Source organism: Gasterosteus aculeatus, chromosome 8, assembly GCF_964276395.1.
Source record: "Gasterosteus aculeatus chromosome 8, fGasAcu3.hap1.1, whole genome shotgun sequence".
NCBI classification, from domain to species: domain Eukaryota; kingdom Metazoa; phylum Chordata; class Actinopteri; order Perciformes; family Gasterosteidae; genus Gasterosteus; species Gasterosteus aculeatus.
In genome coordinates this window covers 16,835,774-16,855,534 of record NC_135695.1, presented here as the reverse complement: position 1 = coordinate 16,855,534, position 19,761 = coordinate 16,835,774, and the positions used below count along the sequence as shown (strand labels likewise).

The window sequence follows — 19,761 nt, the reverse complement described above, 5'->3', positions numbered from 1 at the left end:
TTTTGGATTGGCCGTCCCGGGCCGAGGCGCAAGGGGACGCTGTCCTGTAGGCGGTCCAGATGCAGCTGCAGCCCGGATGGAGGGACGCAGAAGGAGAGGCGGGGCCCCAGTCCGTCCCACAGAAGAGCAGCAGCAGCACATCTGTGGGGCACATCTGTGAGAGGTTTACTGCAAACATGACCAGTGCACCATGGCACTGACGACAGTGAAGACTCTCAGCTCCGCCTCCTGCTGAGAAAGCCCCTCCCCTTCCTGCAACTCACCTGACCAACGTTGACCCAGACGCATCAGCACACTCTGCTCGTCTGGAAAACTGTCATGTAGACGTTAGCCCATTCACAAATACATGTACACATACAGAGCTCTCTCTCTGTCTCTCACACGCGCTCACAGGGCACGTTTGTTCTTTCACTCATTCACTGGACGTTGACGGACGTGAGATGAGAATATAGGTGTGTGTAGATTTTAAGTCCAAAGATGAGGTATCACAGAGGGACTGAAGACTGTTCTCACAGAGAGCCACTTCGCATGTGAATGCAAACTGTATCACAAAGCCGACAGATTCAGACGGCATTAAACAGCGTGTGTGTGTGTATGTGTGTGTGTGTGTGTGTGTGTAAACAGTCAAGGTCAAGTCTGACAGCAAAGCCTTCAGCTAAATCCTTTCATCCGACACATCATGGAAAGAAAAACCTTCCCTAGATAAACAGGTTAGCCGTCTCGCACGACCTTGTCAGCGCTGTGGAAATTAAAGATTAATCTGGAGCAAAACAAATTTGCAGTTGAGTTTTGCTTTACATGAACGTACAACACATAACTGTAATGATATATGGTCTTTGTTAGAAAAGAAGGTTTTTATTCCCGCCAAGCCTGGTGAGATAAGATTGTGTGTGAGTTGTTAGAATAGTAGAGAAAAAGCATATAGTTTGGGACAGTGTGAAGTGGAGGGCCGCCTTAGATAACACAACTTCCTGTTCCCGTATCAGTGAAACTTAACCCTATTTACCCACCAATGTCCCCTGAGAGGAAATCTGTTTTCCTGTGTTGAGCCTAATTAGTGTTACTTACAGATCTAGGGACAGTGTGGACAATGTGACATGCTGGACCCACTTGGTCATCTTCTGCATGTTCAACAGCGGTAACAGACCCACTTCTGCAAAAGCACTACAATTATTATTAATGACATTTATTAATGACTAATTTCTAACAAGATTCACACTTAAAGAATACTCGAAATTGATTTATTTGACTAAAGCAGGTATGTCAATGTCAGGCAACAAATTGGTCTATTGAGGCACATTTACTTGTAAGTTGTCTAAAATTTCCGTTGGCCTCGGAGATTAAAGGTATACCATGTTCTACCATATTTATTAACAAATCTCCAATAAAGGCAATAATTCTCCCAAAAGTATTTAAAAAAAAGAAAATATATATAATTTAAAGGTAGCAATATCAGTCAGTACAGGGTTTGGGGTTAGTTCTTTTTTTAATAGTCCTTTAAACACATATGGAAACACTTCTGTTGTTAAAGTTCTTGACAGGCATCATGATTCATATGAAATATAAAGGGCGCAATAAATGAAACATGGATTTATCTTCTACAGTTTATTCTAATTTATTGATTTACCAGAAAGCTTCTGTTATCTATTAAATCCAGGCTTGACAGGGACGTCTTTGTCAAGGTTACGTCCTCAGCTGCATGTTGATCACGGCCCTGTGAACTACAGACCGGAGCCTTAACATAACCTGCGTACTGTAAGAATCGAGCTTCGTAGTCGACAAAAGGTGGAATCTCTGCTTAAATACATATTTTTCAGTCCAGAACATCTTTATTGGGACTCCAGCAGGGGCGTGTGACGTTGTCTGGCTTCTGCACCCTCACTTCTCATAAGTCCTGCGTTCACATTTCCGGAACACGTCAAACTCAACCTATTACAACAACACAACAGCAGGTGATATAAATACACATCTTATTTAAGGGGAACAGCAGATGATGAAAAGATGGAATGTCCAAAGATCTCGACAATGGAAGCAGGGACTGAAAAAAGAATTCATCCGCCTGTGGTTCTGTCATTATTCTGTTGGTGAGGTGGTTTTAAATCACATTTAATATCATGGATACATACAAAATTAGAACAATCAGGCGGGCCTTAAACACATACCTCTTTCACCATGACCATGCATAAAAATCACAAGAACTCTAGAGCACAGAAAATACTATGATTGCTTGATTCTACTGATCGATGCATACACAATGTGACTGAAACAACATGGCAACTTAAAGACAAATCGTACTCTGCCTGTTGTTCCTTTTGTGTGTTAGCATCCATGTTGCATCACATGTTAAAAGGATATTGACGTTTTGTCATCACGTGGAGGAAGGCAACACATCCCGAAGAAGACACGCCCCTGGATCTTTGTACCGGAAGAAAATGGCTTTAGTCGCCTCTCTGACACCACGTGGGCGGAACATCCATTTTCCTTCATGCAGGCTGTCTGTCCTGCAGATGGTTGCACCTCAGGCTAAAGTTGTTATCGTCCATTCAGCAGATGCAGAATACTGATTCAGAGTGATGTCCCCTCTGGTCCAGTCTCATCATCTTGATATCATGACTGACCCGCAAAAGACACTTTTAGTCCTTCTGATCTTTAAACATCTTCACTTTTGGTCCAATGATTAAAAAAAATGTCAGAAGGTGATATTTTACAAAATCAGTGGTGCAGTATCTTGAGACCAGACATCTCGTACTCTGCAGCTCTTCAGAATCATTTTCACACCACAGAGTCAACACAAACGTACACTGTGCTGCTCCAGTTGAAGATACACCATCATTGTTTTCACATAAGGACAGTTTTTGATTCCCTGCATGGACTTTCTGTTGATTGGTGCCCTTGAACCTGGGGAATACTCTTGTTGTAAACAGGAACTATGTCGAAGTCGAAATTGTCAAATAATCCATAGATTGCTACTCTTACAACTAGGCACCATCGAGACTAACAGCAACCCTCTCAAATGACCTGAAAATAAGAAACAAAAGCTCAAATACATTCATTTTATTACATTTTTTTACATGCTACCTCTATGTTTGCCAACACAAAAAGCTTCAGTTTCTTGGATTCAAAGAGAGGTGTGAACATATTGGATTGATAACCCAAAGTATTTTGTTTTGAAAAAAAACAATTAAAACAGTAACTTTCGAGGGAAGGCTCTGCAACGCTTGGCTTTGCTGCTGCGATCTTGCACAGTCAGTCTCTCCTAAATTTGGCAGATTTTCACTATTGACAGCACACATGCACAAACACACTCTTGTGTCCACACAACATAGCCTCCCTCCAGCTACAACACACACACACACACACACACACACACACACACACACACACACACACACACACACACACACACACACACACACACACACACACACAATCCAACATGAGACCACATTGCAGACAGACACCCAAGTGTCTGGATTGATAGCAGTGGAGTTCAGTCCTGCCTGTTATGCTACTGGTACTGAGAATACAAGTTGTCACGGCCACAGAGGAGCAAGAGCCTCGTGCTTTGAGCATCTCCCTGCATCCTCTCTGCTTCTGGCTTTTAGCAGCGGTCATCCTCATCCGTGTCACTTAGCAGCTCGCTGGCCCCGGCTGCACCCGCTTGGCCCAGGTTCTTCCGGTAGAGCCCGTTGGGAAGCTGCCAGGAGTGTCTGAGCTGGGGGGCGGAGCTTATGGCGTTGGCCCGTCCCAGGCTGGTCGCAACGGCAGTCTCAAAAGTGAGGGTATCCTGCCCGTCGCCCGCCCCTCCAGCGCCGACGTCCCCGCGGAACGGTAGGTAGGGCTCGGAGATGTAGCGGTGAGGAGACGGGTGGCTTGGTCCTGAAACTTGACCCTCGGATGACCCCTGAACCGCAGTGAGGGGGCCACCCTCCCTGCCGGCGCTCCACGCGGTCGCCTTGGAGCCGCCAGGGCCATCCTGAGGCTGGGTCTGGTCCTCGGAGGGGGCAGCTGGTGCGGGAGAGTCGTGGGCTTGGCAGACCAGAGGGGAGTAGGAGATGTAAGGCCGCGGGCGAGACGGCGTCTGGGGCAGCTGGCGCCGGTTACGGGGAGTACCGGACTCTGGGGCCGAATGGGCCGGGCTGCCCGATGTGTTCACCTGCAAAACAACAGAAGCGTAATAATGCTGAGGGGCCCTTCTGCAGAGGAGTCCCGCTGGTTCTATTCTAGGTGGTTCACTGGGTGCAAAAGAATGCCCTTTATTTCAGTGTGCGATACAAACCAATGTCTGTCTCTGCAAGGTGTGTTTGCGCCCTTCGCTCGGTGAACGGGACCTCCTCCTTTCGCGTGATGGGTCGCGGCTGCGCTCCTCAGAGTTGCAGCGGGACACGTCAGGAGACAGCAGGTGGCGCCGTTCCTTAGATCGCCCTCTCTCATGACTGCTGGTCTCCTTGTGGTTAATTCGAGGACCTAAGGGGGGGGGGTAGAGTTCAGTTAGTCAAATAAAAAAGGGAATTCCATATTTTTTTGACCTTACCCATTACAGCCAAAAAGATGTAATGAAATTGTAGGATTTAAACTTCAATGATTAATGATTAAAACTGTGTCTACATCTAATATAAATTAAATAAATGACTTTGTAATGGAGGACTTCTCTCTATCCTTGCGGTCATGTTAGCTAAAAAAGTTGATTCTGACATTAAAGTCCAGTTAAAAATCAGCTGAATTCAGCGCAGCAGCTTGTGGGCTGCAGCAGATCCTGTAAATGGAATTTTTCCGATTTCACGACTTTTAAACATTGCAGTGAGTATGTATCAGATATGTGTTCATTGACCTCTGTAGCTCCGTTGGCGAGGCCTGTATGTGCCGTCAGGACTGATTCTCTCCAGAGAGTGTTGCTCTTGCCAGAGTCCGTTCACACACTGGTCTCCAATGGTGGAGAAGGAGCGCTGCATCGGCTTACTGTCTGCGGACATCCCAAGCTACACGACCAAAAGAAAACATGTACACGCAGGCATTTAAACCGAATAGGTAATTATGTGCAAACACTATTCTCTAAAATAGTATTTGCTCGGTACTGCAAACTGAATAGCAGTTTGAAACAGAAGTAGTTATTCTCTATTACCGGTGGATCTACAGCCAGTCTGGGCATGGAGGACGCTCGGATAGATGCTGTCCGCTGAGGGAATTTAATGACTGTTGCATCCCGCCTGGCCTGCTGCATAACTTGGTTATACTCAACAACTTCTGGTACCTAAACAAAGAACACAGAACAGACGGCTGGTTGTTTCTTGTTTATCTCTTTCCCAGTCTCCATAAGGATGATCGATGTGGTTTAACAGCAAAGTTAATTAATAATAAATGTTTCCTGCCATAGATGTTGCATATAGTTGCACGTGCGTTCATTTAAATCATATTATTTTGATATTGTCTTGCACTCTTAAAACTAGCAAATAATAAGAGCGTGGTTATTGTCATTAGTGTACTTCTGATCGACTAGAATCACCCGTTGACGAAAATCCTTATGCAGCTTTCTCGTTACTACATGTGGGTGGTTACCAGCGTGTGTAAATGATGGTGGGGATGCGGGTGGTGGTATTGGAGGTAAGGTGAGCGATAGTCGTCGTCATCGTCTTCGTCCTTCTCCTCCATGGAGCGGGACAGCGGCTGCAGGAACATCTCTTGCGGAGCGATGGGGCTAAGTGCCCCAAAACCCCCTCTGGTTCTGTGGGGGCACAATCAGACACAAACACTGCATCACACACCCGCACACATGTGCTAATCATCGTTAATGGTGATAAAGGAACAGAAGGCATCCGAAAGGTCCGTTAGCAGATCCTACCAGCACAAATAACCACAAACCAGGATAGATAATAGTGGGATTTTTATATTTACAGAGCAGATCCGGCGCTGTGCCTGAGGAACGAGAGGGATTTGGCATTGCATAGGATTTCTTGAGGCAGAGAGGAGGCATCCATACGCTGGAACATAGGAGCGTGTTTCTAAGGGGGGAGAAACGCACACACATGGTGTTTTAGAAATTAAAACAAGCTTTCCTCTGTGCTTTCTAAAAATATATTCAAAACAATGTTTCTCATCATAAAAAAAAGGGGAGGCACCTGTTCCTCTAGTTGCTGTCGGAGCTTCTTGGCCTTGCTCTGCTTGTAGTAGTCCATGATCATCATGGCGGCATAGATCTTCCCGATGGTCATGTCACTGGCTGAAAAAGGAGAAAGCATCAGACCGGTGACACGGCCTTTTGAGACCACGTTGTCAAGTGAAACACCAGTTACTACAGCTACTATGATAAATAGGATTTATACAGTTTCCTCTCATTGAGATGTGAATTAGAGTACTGTCCGATGAGACCTTTGTGAATGGGAACCAGCAGATCCAACGTCTTCTGAGAGAGATGAGGCCAGATGACACCGATCTCCTTCTGCAGGTCCAGGTCCATATGATTTCTGTCCTCCCCTCCTGGAGATGTGTAACAAAAATCACATGTGAACAAAAAGGTCTCACAGCCCAGCGAACATGTACCGGCAAGGCTGTGGTATTTGGTCCTACCTCTGGCTATCTTGATCTCCAGGGCGGTGCGGATGAGGGCCATGAGGGTGGAGGTGAAGTGGACGGACATGTCGTCGTCCACGGGCATGTTCATCAGGACGAGTCTCTGATGGCAGCAGAGAAAGTATCAGACACAACCAAGCACACGGTTACGCAGCAAACGACAAAGGTTCCCTTTTGTTTAAATTAAGCTACATTTGACATAAGTTAATACTGATACAGCAGATGCAAAAGGATGGAGAGGACGGCCCTTGAATTTATTTGATGATCCCCAAAAAATTGTTTTGATAATTTGTCACTGAATGTCAAGATAATGATAAAGAATATTGTTTGGGATCTCAATACAAGAATTTTGCAAATCTAAACAAGGCCTCAGAGATCAACACATCTTTCAAAAGAAATGTTTCTTCTTTTCCTCTATTGTCTTGTAAATTGAGGTTTAAATAGTATGTGCTGTATATTGAGTTTTTTAAAAGCAGAGAAAACTCATAAAGAAATCACACACACTACTGCAAGAGTATAGTGTTCTGCAATGGAGCATGCTGGCAGGCTCACAAACACACACACACACACACACACACAACACGCAGCTAAACTACATTTTACATTACACACGGATGTAACATTAGACTTTTGCAAGAGGCGCATGCAGAAAGATGCCGAGAAGTATGTAAGACATGGGGACATTTGACAGCAAACTTCTGTAAATGACAAGATTTAGCGTTTGACAGCTGCGCAATTAATGTTCTCAGAATGGTTTAATAAATAAAACTGTTATCTCAAACAGATAATGACATCTCATTTTCTTCTGCCAAGATGCAAAGCAAAACAAGCAAATCATCTCTGGAGCACTTGTCACCCTGCCAATGAAACGAAAGTTCAACTTCAACAAGCAATACTTTGTTTGGTCCAATGTGTGACACACAAAATGACAGAGCCAGCCCTCGTCGATTAAAACATCAAGGCGGTGCCTGTTTGGCTCTAATGCTTCGTCTACCTTGTATGCCAACTTGGAGGGGCATTTCTTGCCCAGGCCTAGAGGTGGCGACATGTTGGTCAACATCTCATACATGTCAGTGTAATGGATACGACCACTGGGGGCGCCAGGTAGCCATGAAGATGGGAATGAGAAAGGAAAGAAAAGAGGGAGGGAGGTGGTGTTGGAGAAGAAATCGAGGGTGTGTTTCCAAGGGATGGAGGAGGAAGAGGTCGCAGGAGTGGGTGGAGGGCAAAAGAGGAAGAAGAGTGAGGGAGATACAAGAGAAAGGATTATTACCAACAAAGCATCACATAGGAGTAGGGAGTAAAGTAGGGAGAAATAAATAATACAGGTTGTATTCTTTCTATGCTGCCATCAGGGCATAGAAATCTGGGACAAGGAGAAAACATGATGAGCAAAGGAATGACAGCCTCCCTGGATCTGGTACAAATATCAAATACTTACCTTGTGCAGCGTTGTATGTGTGTGAGAGACAACTAAAAACATCTCTAGAACCAGATCCAAAAGGTAGAAAGAGACAGTTCTCCCTCGGCCCTCCCTCAAATATCAATCAAGCGTACAAATTTGAAAGGTTTTGATATTTTTACAGTCGGGAGGGAGGGTTGTCCTGTTCCTTAGTACCCTAAGACTCGAGCGTCGTCATCCTTTGACCTGAGTAACACAACCCTAAAGGTCAAGCGGGGTGGTCGCGGCTGGTGAAGGGAAGGAAAGGAGGGATAGGTGGAGGTTAGGAAGGAGCCCGAACGGAAGAGGCAGAGGGGTTGGTGTTTGTCGTATGTGGGGGAAACCAAACCTTGCATGCCACCCTGTGCGGGCAGTTCTTTCCAAAGCCCAGGGGAGGTGAGATAGTGCGTACAACTCTGTACATCTCCTTATAGTGGAGCCTAGCGCTGGAAAGAACATATATTTCTTTAGTTGTGCATCATTAAAGCCCTGCAGGACATAAGGCCTGAACTGCTTTTTCTACGACATCTGTTTTTACTCTGTGACAAACACATGGACAAACACGTGTACAGGAGCAAACATGCTAGAAAGGCCGCCCTAAAACCTTCCGTCTATTTATATATATAAGTATATGGAGTAGCTTTAGTCTGATAATATTTTACAGCACGACTGTAGAGCACTTCATTTGAAACTCTTTATGGATAACGGTGGAACGAGCTCTCTGATGACATCATGACCGCAGGGAGCCTTTACATCTTCCCCCGCAAAATAAAGACACATCTCTTCAGACTTTACCTTGACTAAAACACGAACAAATTGTACCACTTAAGTGCAATTATAAGTCCAATTTATCTATAACAACTATATTGTAAGTCGCTTTGGATAAAAGCGTCAGCTAAATGATGTAATGTAATGTAATAAGCCTCTGGTGGCTGTAGTTAACATTCTGAGGGTTTCCCTTCGCCTTTGAGATTTCCTCTTCCGTGCGCTGTTCACTGAATTAAAGAATTAGAAATAATGAATCCGATTGCGTTTTAAATAATAAGAGAAATTGTGGTCAGAGTGCATTTCGGCTCCACACTGACCGTCGACCTGCATACAACCAAAGTCGGCTCACATGAGTTTGGTAAATACCTGACGGACTACAGACTCCAGACACTGTGACTACAGAGCACTTTCAATCTAGGCCCCTTGACGACAGAAGCTCTTTACAGAAACTGCGACTACAGTATTACGTTTAAAGCAGTGTAACAATGTAAGTGTGACACGGAGACACTGACCAGGCAGCGCGGTCATACTCCCCCCAGATCCGGACGAACTCGTCCAGGTGGTGAGGACCCAAGATGGACGAGTCTCTCGTCAGGTACTCAAAGTTATCCATGATCACGGCCACAAACAGGTTCAGCATCTGGACCGGACAACAAACAGCAGGACAAGGAGAAGCCGTGACATTTATTCACATGAAAGGTGAACCCGAAAGGTTAATCTTCAATAAACGTTTGTTTGGTATTTCCTGAAATCCTGAATCCCCGTCTTACCAGGAAGGAACTGAAGAAAATGAACGAGACAAAGTAGAAATAAGCAAAGTCGGAGCCACAGCCGCCCTCTTGGTCCGACGTCTGAAAAACCGCCGGGTCCCTCTCGCACTTTTGTCCCCCCAGACAAGACAACATGATCTCCTGCCATGACTCCCCCGTAGCACTCCTGGACACGCACAGATTACACAACACAGGGATGAGGAGGAGGGTGTGTGTGGATTCAAGCTTTCAGTTTATTCACAGGTCGGTCCGCCATCTGGTAAGGTGCCATCAAAGCATCGGGACAGCTTTCAGATGCTTCGAATGGGAGACCACATTGTGTCCTAGCTATTCACACATCTAAAGTATTCTCTGTGTGTTGTTGCTTGATTGTTAATGTCAATGTTTCATACAGCCGTTTAGTTGTGTCAGTGGTGGCGTAACGCATCTAGTCAAGTATACTTTGAGAGATTTCAGTGCCAAAGAGATCGATTCTTTTCAGTGTTTTTCTTTTCCCTCAGCGACGGTCTCGATGGCCATTTCATTTATTATCCGCTTGAATTGTGAGTGTTTTGGTTTTTGCAAAGGAGGTGAGTGGTACCCTGCAGCATCCGTCAGCACTCAACACGGAGCAGCCCCTTCAGTGCTCAGAGTGCAAAGTTACCATAACCCAGCAATTCTATTAACACTAGATTAAGGAAACGTGTCATTTTGCGAATCAAGTGTAGTTCAGATCGCTGCTTGATCTCAATTTAACTGGGACTAAACACTCTGGAGCGCTGAAGCAAAGCGGCTGGGTTTAGCGAGTCGAATTTCAGATTGGATCCATGTTGATCTGAAACTAAAAAACCTCAAGGTTTCCCACCTGAACAGCAGCATCAGAGCACCAGAAAAGGTCTTGAAGTTGTTGTGCTGCGTGATGTGAGTCTCCTCGTTCAGCTTGATGTTCCCAAACACCTGATGCACACAGATGCAACACACACAACCCTTAAATATAAAAACACCATCTCCACGGAAATACAGCGGCCGATCTCCCGTGTGCCTTTTCCGACCTGCATGCCGATGATGGCGTAGATGAAGAAGAGCATGGCGATGAGCAGGCAGACGTAGGGCAGTGCCTTGAAGGACTGGACGAAGGTCCACAGAAGAATCCGGATGGTGTAACCTTGTCTGAGCAGCTTGATTAGACGGGCTGCTCTGAACAGCTTCAAGAAACTCATGTTGAACGTATCCACAAACTGGCGTAGGAAAACAGGAGGCATACACAGGAATACAGCATTACTGCTCACATTTATACCCACCATGGAGGGGAAACTGTGCAGAGAAGAAACACTCTGTCTCTTTCAGTGTCGGCCTGTTGTTTGAGTTGAGTTTTCTTATTACCTGCAAGTCAACCACAATCTCTGTGATGCTGCCCAAGACAGTGATGAAGTCGAAAATGTTCCACGTGTCTCGAAAGTAGTTCTGCAGAAACGGGAAACACGCTTTGAGCCATTTCCAAAACGTGACCTTGTATTGACATTCAGTCAGGCCGAAAGTGGCTCTTTTTTTCCCTCTCACCAGGAAGCCAAAGGCCATGATCTTGAGGACGCACTCGACCGAGAAGAGGACAGTGAAAGCCGTGTTCAGGTGCTTCAGTACGGCCTCGTATGCCGGCGGGGCAGAGTAATACTGAAAAATAGAGAGGTGGCAGGGGTCAAAGTACGGGAAAGCTTTGCGCCAGGAGCAGGATTGTAAGGCGGAGTATTCCCTAACCAGTTCACCGAACCCCAGTCCTGCACCCTGCTGATCTACAGCCTGATGGAAGATTCCTCCAGACCCATAAATAGCACCTCAGTCTCTGCACCTTTCATCTATCGCACTATAAAAGGAGCCATTCCTCCAGGGGCGGCAGCCGCAGTTAATGAGGTCATGCTAAATAGCAGCCTTTGGACATTAGAGATCAATATTTAATACAGGCTGAGTCACAGCCAGCCTGTCTTTCTGTCTGTCTGTCTGTTTGAACAACCAGCACAGCTGAAAAAAACAGGCCAGTTTGGACAATAAACAGTGCCGAAGGAAAAAAAAAGAAAATATAAACAGATCTAAACATCACAGTGTGTGGAGGTGGTATCGTGAAGAGACACACCAGTAACTACACATCCATATTTTCCCAAGTGAATGACGATTCTGGGGCCTATTTTAAAACCAAAGTCGCAAATTCCTGAAATGCCCCGTTTTTCCCCCGTTAGCACGCGGGACATGTGGAAAATGGCACGCCATGCCTCCCCAGCAGTAAGACGACAGATGTAGACAATGCAACTGTCACAACCGGTTGCTGAGCTCTCGTTTGTCTCTTCACTGTCCTCACCTTCATCATCAGTACGATGGTGTTGAGGGCGATCATGGCCAGAACGGTGTACTCAAAAGAGGGAGACACCACAAAGTGCCACAGACGGTACTGGAACGTGTGCCGGTTCTGGGGCATGTAACGGGTCAGGGGCTTGGCACCGATGGCAAAGTCTATACACGCCCTCTGAAATACACAAAACGGGAGAAAGTCATTATTTTATGTTTCCCACAAAAAACATTCATGGGTTTAAGAAGACAGACAACATTTAATCTATTTAAGCTTTATAGACTAGAGTCTAAATTATACTTTGCTCAAGAGCAGAGAAAGGGAGACAGGAAAACTATTAGTCGGACTAGAAAGGAGCTTAAGATCATTAAACACAAGAAAAAGGAAAATAATAATAATAAAATATCCATTTTATTATTATATTCCTTGATCAATTGCCCTTCACCTCATTTTTTTCCAGGCTGCACTCCTCCATCATCTTATCGCCCTGTTCCTGGAAGGTGATGATGATGAGGGCCACAAAGATGTTGACGAAGAAGAAAGGAAAGACGACAAAGTAGATGACGTAGAAGATAGACATCTCCATCCTGTTGCCGTGGCTCGGACCCCTGTCCTCCTCCGTCACGTCCACTGAGTGCTGCAGAACCCTGGAAGAGCAATGACACAACGCTAGCAATAATGCTAACAGGCGCTAGAGAAACAACAAAGAAGAAGCACCTCTACTGTTTAGCAAGAGAGCATTTTCCTTGCACACTTTACAGCTACTTGCAGCAGCTATTAGTTTAGGGAGGAACCTTTGTTCACTTGGGTGGGGATCGTTCTTGGGATTGCCAATTAACGAGGGCTGGAACAGCACAAACCCACATGCACCGTCAGGGAAATATTGGTTTAACCCTATTGTGAGATAATAAACGGCCAAATCTTTGTTAAGTTAATCACATATATTACATTTCCTTCATCAAAGGTCAGATCGGACCATTACCAAAGAACAAGCCAGTTGTTAAACCATCATAACACTCACAAAACATAATGAAGCCTCTAAGAATGGGAAACTACATGCATGGAAAAACGCCTGCTTAAGTTTCTCAACGATTAGCCCGCCGCCGCCGATTCCCACCGGGCACTCACTGAGGCCACCCCTCGCCAGTGGAGACGGTGAAGAGGGTGAGGAGAGCCCAGATGACGTTGTCGTAGTGAAACTCGTGTCTCTTCCAGTCTCTCCTCTTCACCTCTTTCTTGTCCTTCTCGTAGTCTATGTAGTAACCTCTGGAAGAGGAAGAGGAGAGTAAATGTGAATCGGTTGCATGGAGCCCAACAAAATGATATTATGACATGGAAGGAAGAAAAGAAGGAAGCAAAATAAGAAAAATTTGTGTAATTATTATGATTCGGGTAGAAAAGAGGGAAAGATTTTAACATCTATAGCAAATCAAAACAATAATTAAAAAAGGACTCATTACTGGCAGTCCTTCTCCGTGTCCTTTGAACTGTCGGTGCAGTAGAAAAATTTCCCTTTGAAGAGCTGCACAGCGATGACGGCAAAAATGAACATAAAGAGCTTATAGACGATGAGGATGTTGAAGACGTTTTTCAGGGACGTCACCACACAGTCAAACACCGCCTGCAGGACAGAGAAAAGGGAGAGATCGGGGACTTGAGTCTGGGAGGATGAGCAGATATTTCAGCAAAAAGCAAGTAAAGGAAGCAGTATGTGCTTTGATGCACATAACCATCTATCTATTTATCTATCGTTCAAGATTTTACTGGCCTGAAGCGAGACCAAGGGCTGGAAATTAAGAAAATGAATCTAAAGACAGCTGATATAGCGTTAATACGACATTCTAAAAATATTTAAAACCACTTGTGACCCCTTCTGGTAAAGTTAATGTTCTTCATTCCCTCTGCAGGAGATATAACGAGAGCATCTTTCATTTACAGCTTGGTGGGCAAGATATTTATCACAATCCAAAAAAGGAGCACCTAGGCACAAGTAACGGCCGGATAATTCAGTGCCTTCACTTTTGACTCCTTTGTCCTTATTCTCCTGTCTGCAAATCACAAGGTCTGTTTTAATTTAGTCGTTTAATTTGGTCTTCATCATCTGATCTGTCATCAAGTGCAAGTACTTTCTCTGCTTAATTTACAATGAATGAGAATGTAAAGGTATATACTTGTACATTGTCAGTAAAATACTTGGTTAAAAAGAGGGGATGAGCTGGAACGACTTAAACGTCAAGTAGACGGTTACTTCTCTACAGTGCATGCAACAACTTTGGACTTCAGTCGCTTTTGTCTAATGGAAGTTTGGTAAAAATCTTACTGTCTCTCAACTTTACACTACATGCTCATTATCACACATATTTACAGAAACAAAATGAGATATCAAAGACATCTTTGACCTTGAGTTTAGGAAGTCTCTTGATGGTTTTCAGTGGTCTGAGGACACGCAGCACTCTCAGGGATTTGATGGTCTTAATGTCCCGCCCTTTGTTGTTTCTGCACAGAAAGAGACATTGTGAGCTTCACACCACAGAAGCTTAGTAAATATCACATTCTTAGAGAACGTAATTGTTTTTTTTCCACACCTTATTTCTGCATCGTTACATGCATGTTTCATCTGACGTGTCCTACTAATGTTACACTCGGACACGTTGAAAGTAATCATTCTACGAGAGGAAGACTTTGTGTTTTTACCCCATCACATTGCTGCTGGTCAATCCCACAGGGGCATCACCCAAAGAGGGAGGGGAACAGGAAAGAGGGACACGCATATCAACGGTTATAATGTTAGAAACAAAACGGAGGAGATGACAAGGGTTACGGCGGAACACTGTAATTTACAGCTATTTTAAAAGACACTTTAATGATTAGACATGTGATTAGTGCTTAGACACATTGATTCAAACAAATCGTGGGACTGACGAGAGGGCGAAGGCCACCAACGCTCCCACCACGACGATGAAGTCCAGGATGTTCCACAGGTCCCTGAAGTAGGAGCCGTCATGGAGGATCAGACCCTGGTCAATCATCTGACGACAAGACAAGAGCGAGCCATGAAGAGCCCTTGTCCTCCAGGGATGGAGCCAACTTTCAATCATTTCTTTTTTGGGGGGTTATATTTAAAGATTCAGTGTAAAATTGAATTAAATGAACCGTCAAATGGTTCCTAAGAGGGTCGCATGGCGCAGTGGTCCCCAACTGGAGGACCGGACCCTCATAATCAGTGGCAAGGTGGTTCAGTAAGAAAGAAATGTCAACTGTTTCTGGTGCACAACAAGACGCTCATTTGTATTGACTGAATCTTTGCCCCTTAATTGTAAATTACCGGATTATTTAACTTCTGGACGCAAATAAAGCACCCACAAAAGCAGATCACAGGTTTTTTATTACAGTTTTTTTACAGCATCAAGGCTTACTACGGTTTTAATATTGATGGTCATCCTAATGTGAGTATCTGCGAGTTAACTATTATTATTTTAAAAGCACAAAATAACAGGTACACTTTTGTTTGAAAACAATTTCCTGCCATTAATGACCACTTAAGAACATTTCAATATCATCAGTAACCCACCTTTATAATCATCTCAAATGTGAAGACTCCGGTGAACACATAATCAAAATACCGAAGGACCTGCAGGAGGAAAGTCAAAAGGGCAGAACGGAGAATCAGACACATCGTGGATGTAACACAGATGATGAATTGTGTTCTTTACAAGGAGGAACTATTCAACTTCTTGCATTAGTTTTATGGCATTTAAGGAAGTACAACACAAGTGTATTAGCTCCATTCCTCATCTAAACAACCTCGCTCTGTAGGTCTACGAGTTGCTCACTAATTGAAAATGAAACACCCGCCTCATGAAGTCATAACCTGCGTAGTGTAAATGAAACCCAAGGCACAGATAAACAACAATTGGAATTTCATCTCAGGAGTAATTTAGTAGACATGGTAAACAACAGAAACATTCTAGTTTCTAGTAAGTCATTTGATGTTACAGCTGTCCCTGTGTCAGCTGTAATATACAGACGAATGTGAATACACAAACCTTATTCCAGTGAGAGGAGGTGGCTACAGGGTCCTCAGCAGCCAGTGCTATACTACTAGCCGCTATGACCAGCAGGATGGACATTTCAAAGTACCTGAGGTTCACCACGTAGTGACACGCTCGACGCACCCTGAAGGGGGAGCAGATGGCAGAGATGTGAGGTGACCAGAAGTCAGGTATCAGATTTGTCTAGTGAGTGAAACTGCAGTCCAATACCAATATGCTCACTAAAGCCCTAGACCCTGAAGGCTTAAGGATTTACCTGGCATCACCTGTCAAACTGTTGACTGAGAGGCTCCAAGCACAAAATATTGTTTGAATGAGACGCCACCTTCCTTAAACACTTAAAAACATCCTGCAATGTTATTTATTTACAAGTTTTACCCAAATGAAACACCTTGCAGTTTCTTGAATTGTAATTGTAAAGTCATTTATTTACTCGTTTTCTGCATCTGCAATCACTAAATTAAAAGAAGCGATTGAAGAAATAAACTGTTGTGAAACAAAAGGCGTGCAATGTTTGGATTCCATTTGTTTTTATGTACCATCTTGGATCCTCAATGTCTTCATGTAATTTAAAAGGCCCTTGATGATAAAGTTGATCCTGCTGGTAACGACTTACAGGTTGTCAGGTTTGAAGAGGAACATGCTGTCTGGGGTCACGTTGTTAGCGGGCTTTGTGTCATCCGCCTCCTCGCCCTCCGATTTACAGGTTTCCGAGTCCTTACCGATGACTGGAGAAGGTCGGGAGGAGAAGATGATGTGGTGAGGAGAGATGTGAGGAGGAGAGGAGTGTGGTAGAATGAGAGGAGGATGCAGGCTTCATTTGGCTTGAATTGTTTTAGACTAATCACAATGACGACGGCCTAGTATGTTCAGGAATGAATGTGTCACTCGACCATTTTCTAAATGAAAGATGAATTCATTGCTCCATGTTAAACCACTGACACTTATATGAATATTCTAAACATGAGTTAATGCTCACAAAGTTCCAAAAATACAGCCCGACTCATTTTGTAAATTATTGTCCAATTTAGAGTAAAATAGACAAAACAACTTGTAATTCACACGTCAATACTGCAGGGTTTTCAAGACGGGGAGATTTACAAATGAACACTTTCACTGTGTTTTTTCATTCATCCAAAGGAATTCCATCATTTTGGTCCACTAAAATGTATCATTCAGTGTTACAGGTTACGGCAAAAGGCTGAACTGGAGACCTAAAGACGGCGGTCCAGAGACCAATGGGTCACTGTGACTATGGCTATTTCATATTTCTAATAATTCATTTCAAATGAAGACTCGGCAACTAGGTGGCCTATTTGTCACACACCTGTAATGGTAGAGAGCTCCAGAGATGACTGAACGTTGGGAACATCGATGATCACACTGGAGCTGAGCTGAGCTTTGTCCTGGTCCTGGTCCTGGTCCTGGACCGTCTCATTCTCTTCCTTGTTGTTGTCTGGGATGACAGGAGGAGACGGGTCTTCCTGCGTCTGAGGACCCTGGTCAGTGGTGTGGTCCAGGTTGTCTGGTGGCTCGGTGGCTCCTCTCTCACTCACGTCACTCTGCCTGAAAATACAGACACAAATACTCTCATAACATCTCCAGGTCATTGAAAGTCATGTAAATGTGATGACTTTGGACCTTTGCTGCATCTCATTCCCCTCTCTTCTCCGAGTCATTCTCGTCTCGCTTCAATTTCACCTGTTTACCAAATATGAAACATAAAACTGAACAAATATTAAAACCTTTCGGCCGATCTCACCTGCTCTCATCGGGCTTCGACAGTCCTTCCTCCCCTTCAGCCTCGGCCTCCTTCTCCTCCATTTTCCCCGGTTTCCTCCTCCTCTCTCTGCTGACCGAGCGACTCGCCGAGCGGCTTCCGTTGCCAGGTGAGGACCCCTGACCGCGGGTCCCGTTCTGACGATCGCAGTGATGCAGCGCCCTCCGCCCCCGAACCCCGGCGTGACCCCCCGTGCCGGGAGCCAGTGCGTCAAAGTTCTCCGGCGGCCTAAACTTCTTCACCGCCCTGTGTTGACGCTCGCAATTCAACCTGGGGCTCGGACGCACGCAGTCGCCGTCGGGACTCCGATCGAGCGGCGTCCCGCTCTCAGCGACGCAGTCGGACTCCTGAGGAGCCGGCGCGGCCACGGAAATGGAAACGTCGGCCAGGGGCACGTTGGTGGCGTTCAAAGACTCTGCGCCCGCTTCCGCTTGGGGTTCGGATATGTCACCAGAGCGGTTGGCCTCCAGAGGGGCGTCCGCCAATACGGAGGGGCCCGGAGCCTGGTTCTTGGACGGAGAGACTAAGGGGTCTGCCAGTTGCTTCAAACTCCCGGTCTGAGTGTGCTCCGGGGCCTTGCGTTGCGCCGGCGGGGGATGTCCATCTTGGGTCTGGGCTGAGGGAGGGGACCCGTCCTTCTCCTCGCCGGGGCCAGTGAACAGAACCTCGCGGCTGGACATCTGCCGGTGCCTCCGCAGCTGACTGGTCCTCTGCTCCCACACTGACATGGTCATCCTTTTTCTTCTCTCTCTCCTGGACATGAAAGAGTTACAGGGGTTGAGAGGTGGGGGTGGGCGGCCCTCCCTGACGCTGCCCTGGGCCTCCTTCAGGGAGCAGGAGTAGGTGGGCCGGCTGCGGTGGATGGCTCTTTTTCTGTACAGGTAGGGCCGCCTCCTCCGGCTCCCCCTGAGAAGAGAAGGAAAACGCCGAATGTCAGCGACGATTTGGTAAAGCAGCGCCACATTTAACATGCAGAAGGTCTAAGGTTAAAGGTAACGTCTCAGCGAGGCTAGAATTGATATTTATTATCTTCCACGTCTGAAACAGTTGTTGCATGCTATGTAATCGCCAACGGATACGCATACAGGTTCCGTTTTCTCTTTATGAAATGTAAATTAGCAATAAATAAATTTAAACCCAAAAAATGAATATCACGGTGCATGTACTGACAAGAACTTTGGTCTGATTGATGAAGATGTTAGGCGATAAATTAACCAAGCCAGGAATTGTTGTGTGAATATACTAACAAAGATACAGAATGAAACCAGTGGAATAGATATAAAGAAGGTGAAATAAAACAAGGTTTGCAAATCTGGAGGTACATGGCTGAGAATGAACAGGAGACTACACAGGATGAGTCTGGGAAATGGACCCATTTAAGAAAATCAGACAGGCGTTAGTGAAAGATTCAGAGAGCTGAACAGACAGCGTTACTTACTGGAACGTGGACTCTTGTGTGGTCCGTGTTATCAATGAGCGATTGGTTGAAAACAAGACATTAGTGCTTTTGTGAGCAGAGACAAAACAAAGCAGGAGACACACAGCGAACAATCCTCAAGAATAAACACAAAGACAGAAGTCGTAGCTGGTAAACTGCACTTGTGTAAAACTTTTCTGTTAGTATACTAGTAGTACTAGTATATAGTATAATGGGAGGGAGTATTTAGTCAGTATTCGGTTTTAGCATTATGTGTTCTGTCAGTAACAGAACATTTCAACCGTGCACATCCCTTTCTTTAAATGTTTGCAATGAATACATTTGTTCAAAAACTGACTGGACTGGTCAATGCGTTGCTGTGTGTCTCCGCTGGAGCCAAGCGGCACATCGACAAACAAGATGGTGACAGTATTAGCAACAATCAAACAACATTCGTAAACATCCCCGGTATGTTAAGACAGTCCGAGCTACGGTATGGTAACAGGTAGAAAACACATAAATGGGCTCCATCAACAAACACAGGAGAAGACATATTAAGATACCTTTTGAACAAAACCAGCACAGTGGGATGCAGCTCTGAACACCCCCCTCAACTCGGGGGACTCACACATTTGCATTCTTTGTGGAC

At 45.2% G+C, this 19,761-nt stretch overlaps 1 protein-coding gene and 1 long non-coding RNA gene across 4 annotated transcripts in view; one reads left to right on the top strand and one right to left on the bottom strand.

The window, feature by feature from the left end:
- Nucleotides 1-1,072: 1,072 nt before the first annotated feature.
- Nucleotides 1,073-2,762, top strand: LOC144411459 (uncharacterized). Its single transcript, XR_013468630.1, has 2 exons — nucleotides 1,073-2,522; nucleotides 2,570-2,762. It is a non-coding gene; the product is annotated as an uncharacterized LOC144411459 (long non-coding RNA).
- cacna1ea (calcium channel, voltage-dependent, R type, alpha 1E subunit a) overlaps nucleotides 1,468-19,761 on the bottom strand; it is a 69,533-nt gene continuing 51,239 nt past the window's right edge. The window contains exons 22-49 of one of the 3 annotated variants that reach the window (XM_078108437.1): nucleotides 17,678-18,601; nucleotides 17,243-17,481; nucleotides 16,532-16,643; nucleotides 15,910-16,039; nucleotides 15,435-15,494; nucleotides 14,786-14,892; nucleotides 14,558-14,569; nucleotides 14,263-14,359; nucleotides 13,324-13,484; nucleotides 12,992-13,129; nucleotides 12,309-12,510; nucleotides 11,876-12,040; nucleotides 11,086-11,196; nucleotides 10,909-10,989; nucleotides 10,578-10,763; nucleotides 10,391-10,482; nucleotides 9,547-9,712; nucleotides 9,289-9,416; nucleotides 7,562-7,658; nucleotides 6,565-6,670; nucleotides 6,367-6,474; nucleotides 6,117-6,217; nucleotides 5,893-5,999; nucleotides 5,557-5,722; nucleotides 5,123-5,251; nucleotides 4,832-4,979; nucleotides 4,280-4,467; nucleotides 1,468-4,156 (exon numbers count right to left, since the gene is read on the bottom strand). In XM_078108437.1, the coding sequence (XP_077964563.1) occupies nucleotides 3,602-4,156; nucleotides 4,280-4,467; nucleotides 4,832-4,979; nucleotides 5,123-5,251; nucleotides 5,557-5,722; nucleotides 5,893-5,999; nucleotides 6,117-6,217; nucleotides 6,367-6,474; nucleotides 6,565-6,670; nucleotides 7,562-7,658; nucleotides 9,289-9,416; nucleotides 9,547-9,712; nucleotides 10,391-10,482; nucleotides 10,578-10,763; nucleotides 10,909-10,989; nucleotides 11,086-11,196; nucleotides 11,876-12,040; nucleotides 12,309-12,510; nucleotides 12,992-13,129; nucleotides 13,324-13,484; nucleotides 14,263-14,359; nucleotides 14,558-14,569; nucleotides 14,786-14,892; nucleotides 15,435-15,494; nucleotides 15,910-16,039; nucleotides 16,532-16,643; nucleotides 17,243-17,481; nucleotides 17,678-18,601 (4,816 nt within the window). In that variant the 3' untranslated portion in view covers nucleotides 1,468-3,601. Of the gene's footprint in view, nucleotides 4,157-4,279; nucleotides 4,468-4,831; nucleotides 4,980-5,122; nucleotides 5,252-5,556; nucleotides 5,723-5,892; nucleotides 6,000-6,116; nucleotides 6,218-6,366; nucleotides 6,475-6,564; nucleotides 6,671-7,561; nucleotides 7,659-8,357; nucleotides 8,455-9,288; nucleotides 9,417-9,546; nucleotides 9,713-10,390; nucleotides 10,483-10,577; nucleotides 10,764-10,908; nucleotides 10,990-11,085; nucleotides 11,197-11,875; nucleotides 12,041-12,308; nucleotides 12,511-12,991; nucleotides 13,130-13,323; nucleotides 13,485-14,262; nucleotides 14,360-14,557; nucleotides 14,570-14,785; nucleotides 14,893-15,434; nucleotides 15,495-15,909; nucleotides 16,040-16,531; nucleotides 16,644-17,242; nucleotides 17,482-17,677; nucleotides 18,602-19,761 lie in introns of all 3 variants that reach the window. The other 2 variants (XM_078108438.1, XM_078108439.1) reach the window with 2 other exon arrangements.